The 3,503-nt window shown below is 34.9% G+C and overlaps 1 protein-coding gene across 1 annotated transcript; it reads right to left on the minus strand.

The window, feature by feature from the left end:
• Positions 1–2,061: 2,061 nt before the first annotated feature.
• LOC114752778 (uncharacterized) lies at positions 2,062–2,664 on the minus strand. The gene has a single exon (XM_028941483.1). The coding sequence runs from the start codon at positions 2,662–2,664 to the stop codon at positions 2,062–2,064; it is 603 nt and encodes a 200-aa protein (XP_028797316.1).
• Positions 2,665–3,503: the final 839 nt, after the last annotated feature.

Here is a 3,503-nt window from a genome sequence, read left to right on the forward strand (position 1 = left end):
AATTGACTATCTTTTGAACTTCCAGTTCACATTCTTTTGTGCGAGGATCAAGATGAGACAGTGATAATTCTTTCCAGCTAATGTCCTTTTCCAACTTCTTATTTTCTCCCCTCATTGTTGGAAAAACTGACTCATCAAAATGACAATCGGCAAATCGAGCTGTGAACAAATCTCCTGTTGAGGTTCTAGATATTTTATTATAGCTGGAGATTCATATCCAATATATATTCCATCCTTCTTTGAGGCCCCATCTTGGTACGTTGTGGGGGAGCAATTGGAACATGTACAGCACATCCAAAGGTTCTTAGATGGGAAATATTGGGTTCGTGACCAAAAACCACTTGTAAAGGGGAGGACTTGAGATAACTTGTTGGCCTGATGCGAATTAACATTGCTGCATGCAAAATTGCATGTCCCCAAGCAGAAATTGGGAGATTTGATCTCATAAGTAATGGTCTCGCAATTAATTGTAAACGTTTGATCAATGATTCTGCAAGTCCATTTTGTGTGTGCACATGAGCCACAGGATGTTCAACATCAATCCCAAGAGACATACAATAATCATTGAAAGCTTGTGAAGTAAATTCACCAGCATTATCAAGACGTATTTTCTTGATAGGAAAATCAGGGAAATGTGCTCTTAATCTAATTAATTGAGCCAATAATCTTGCGAACGCCAGGTTACGCGAAGATAATAAACAGACATGCGACCATCTTGTTGATGCATCAATTAGAACCATAAAATATCTAAATGGTCCGCATGGTGGATGTATCGGTCCACAAATATCTCCTGTATGCGTTCTAGAAAAGTGAGAGGCTCACTTTTTAGTTTTCCTGGTGATGGCCGAACAATTAACTTTCCCTTGGAACATGCATTACATGAGAAAACATTGGATTGTGGTATTTGTTGACTTTTCAATGAATGTCCACATGAATTCTCAATTATTTTTCGCATCATAATTGTCCCGGGATGGCCTAACCGGTCATGCCAAACATTAAATTTGTTATCATTTATAAACTGCTGGTTTATAATGATGTGTACTTCAATTGTACTAATAATTGTGTAGTACAAGCCAGAAGAAAATGCAGGCAATCTTTCTAGTGTGCATTTTTTACCTGAGGTTGACTTTGTAATAGCAAGATATTCTTGATTTTCCTCAATTGTTGTTTCGATATGGTATCCATTCTTGCGGATATCCTTAAAACTCAACAAATTTCTTTTAGACTTAGTTGAGTAAAATGCACTATCAATGTATAATATTGTTCCTCCAGGTAACAATATATTGGCTCTTCCGGAGCCTTCAATCAGTTTTGCACTTCCAGATATAGTCTGAACGTTGGCTTCTTGCATTACCAAAGAAGAGAAATACTTTTTATTTCTAAGTATTGTATGAGTTGTTGCACTGTCAACAAGACATAAATCTTCATGATTGACGTCAATAGGAGCCATTCTTCGTTACAAGGAACATAGTCAAGAGAGGGGGGAAGAAACAAAATTAATAAAAGGAAAATACTCGTAATTTTATTAATTTGGAAAGATAACAACATTGAAAGTAGAAACTTTATAAAAGAAGATGAAAAGAAAAAAATCATAGAAATTTAACTTCACTAAAGCAATTTATTGTTGAACATTCCCATCACCAATCAGGTGATCAATCTTTCCATTAGGATCAGCAAAGAAATCAGCAATATCCAAATGAGTGACATCCATGTTGCCATAATCAGAATCGCCCTCTTCATCAACAAAATTGGTTTCTACCCTTGGCATTTTGCCGTTGCCTTTACTTTTATTTTTAAGCGATTCTTGATAAAGGTCAACCAAATGTTTCGGTGTACGACAGGTACGTGACCAATGACCATTCCCACCACAACGATAACACGAGTCTTCAGAGTGGTTATTACTTCCACTAGTTTTTCTCTTGCGATTCTCATCATTCTTTGCCCTCTTTGAATAGGAATTTGAACCACCTCGATTATGACCACGACCACGTCCACGGTCAATGCGACGGCCTCGTGCACGTCCATGTCCTCGTCCACGACCACGTGTTGGTCCATTTACTACTACATTCGCTTCGGGAATGGAGTGGAGCCGGTTGGACGGGATTCATGATTTTTCATTAAAAGCTCATTATTTTGCTCAGCTACAAGAAGGCAAGAAATTAGTTCAGAATACTTTTTGAAGCCTTTTTCACGGTATTGCTGCTGCAGGAGCACATTGGATGCATGAAATGTGGAGAATGTTTTCTCCAACATGTCTTCATCAGTGACTTTTTCTCCACATAATTTCAGTTGAGAACTGATTCTAAATATCGCAGAATTATACTCACTAACAGATTTAAAATCTTGTAGGCGCAAGTGCATCCATTCATAACGAGCTTTTGGGAGAATGACAGTTTTTTGGTGGTCATACCTTTCTTTCAAATTGTTCCAAAGAACGAGTGGGTCTTTAATGGTCAAATATTCCATTTTTAGTCCTTCATGTAAATGATGGCGTAAAAAGATCATAGCTTTAGCCTTTTCTTGATTAGATGCCTTATTTTCTGCCTTAATTGTGTCTCCCAGACCATTGGCATTTAGGTGAATTTCCGCATCTAGTACCCAAGATAAGTAGTTCTTCCCAGTAATGTCAAGAGCCACAAACTCAAGTTTTGTAAGGTTTGACATGATGGCACTACCACAAAAGAATATAATATTAAAAAAAATTGCCATGTATGGAAATTACATTGCTCTTCGTTAATGAGAAGAAAAAAAGAAAAAAAAAATTATAAATTACCAAAAGGAAACAAATGAAAAAAAATTAAATGAGAAAGAGACAAAATTTGGTATATATGTCTTTGCAGATATAATTTTTAAAATCATATCTATCAAATCAAAATAAATTAACAATAAACAATAAATATTTCTAAAAAATAAATATATACATAGTTTCTAGCCATTTACTCAAATAAAATCAAATTTGAATGACTTCTGGTCATGAGTTAAAAATTATATGGCTTCTAGCCATATGTTAGAAAATTAAAATTATGGCTTCTGATCATTAAAATAGAAAAATCAAAATTATGACTTCTGGCCATAAGTACAAAGTTTTATGGCTTCTGACCATAAAGTATAAAATAAAGTTTTTATGGCTTCTGCCATAAGAAAGAAAACAAAGTTTTATGGCTTCTGGCCATAAGAAAGAATAATAAAGTTTTATGGCTTCTGGCCATAAGAAGAAAACAAAGTTTTATGGCTTCTGGCCATAAGAAAGAATAATAAAGTTTTATGGCTTCTGGCCATAAAGTAGAAAACTTTAAACCATATGGCTTCAAGCCATTTAGGAAAAGAAGGGAAAAAAAATACTCATAGTGTAGAAGAGTATAGAAGAGTATAGAGGATAGACAATAAATCATGAAACATAATGTATAATAATAAGAAAAAGATCAGAATATTATACCTTTATTAGAGCCCTCGTGCTGATAACGTGTTGTAAATAAAGAAGAAGAACAGAAAAGAAAAGAATA

The sequence above is a fragment of the Neltuma alba genome, unplaced genomic scaffold (genome assembly GCF_004799145.2).
Source record: "Neltuma alba isolate B1F8T4 unplaced genomic scaffold, ASM479914v2 tig00007538_pilon, whole genome shotgun sequence".
In the NCBI taxonomy this organism is placed as follows: Eukaryota; Viridiplantae; Streptophyta; class Magnoliopsida; order Fabales; family Fabaceae; genus Neltuma; species Neltuma alba.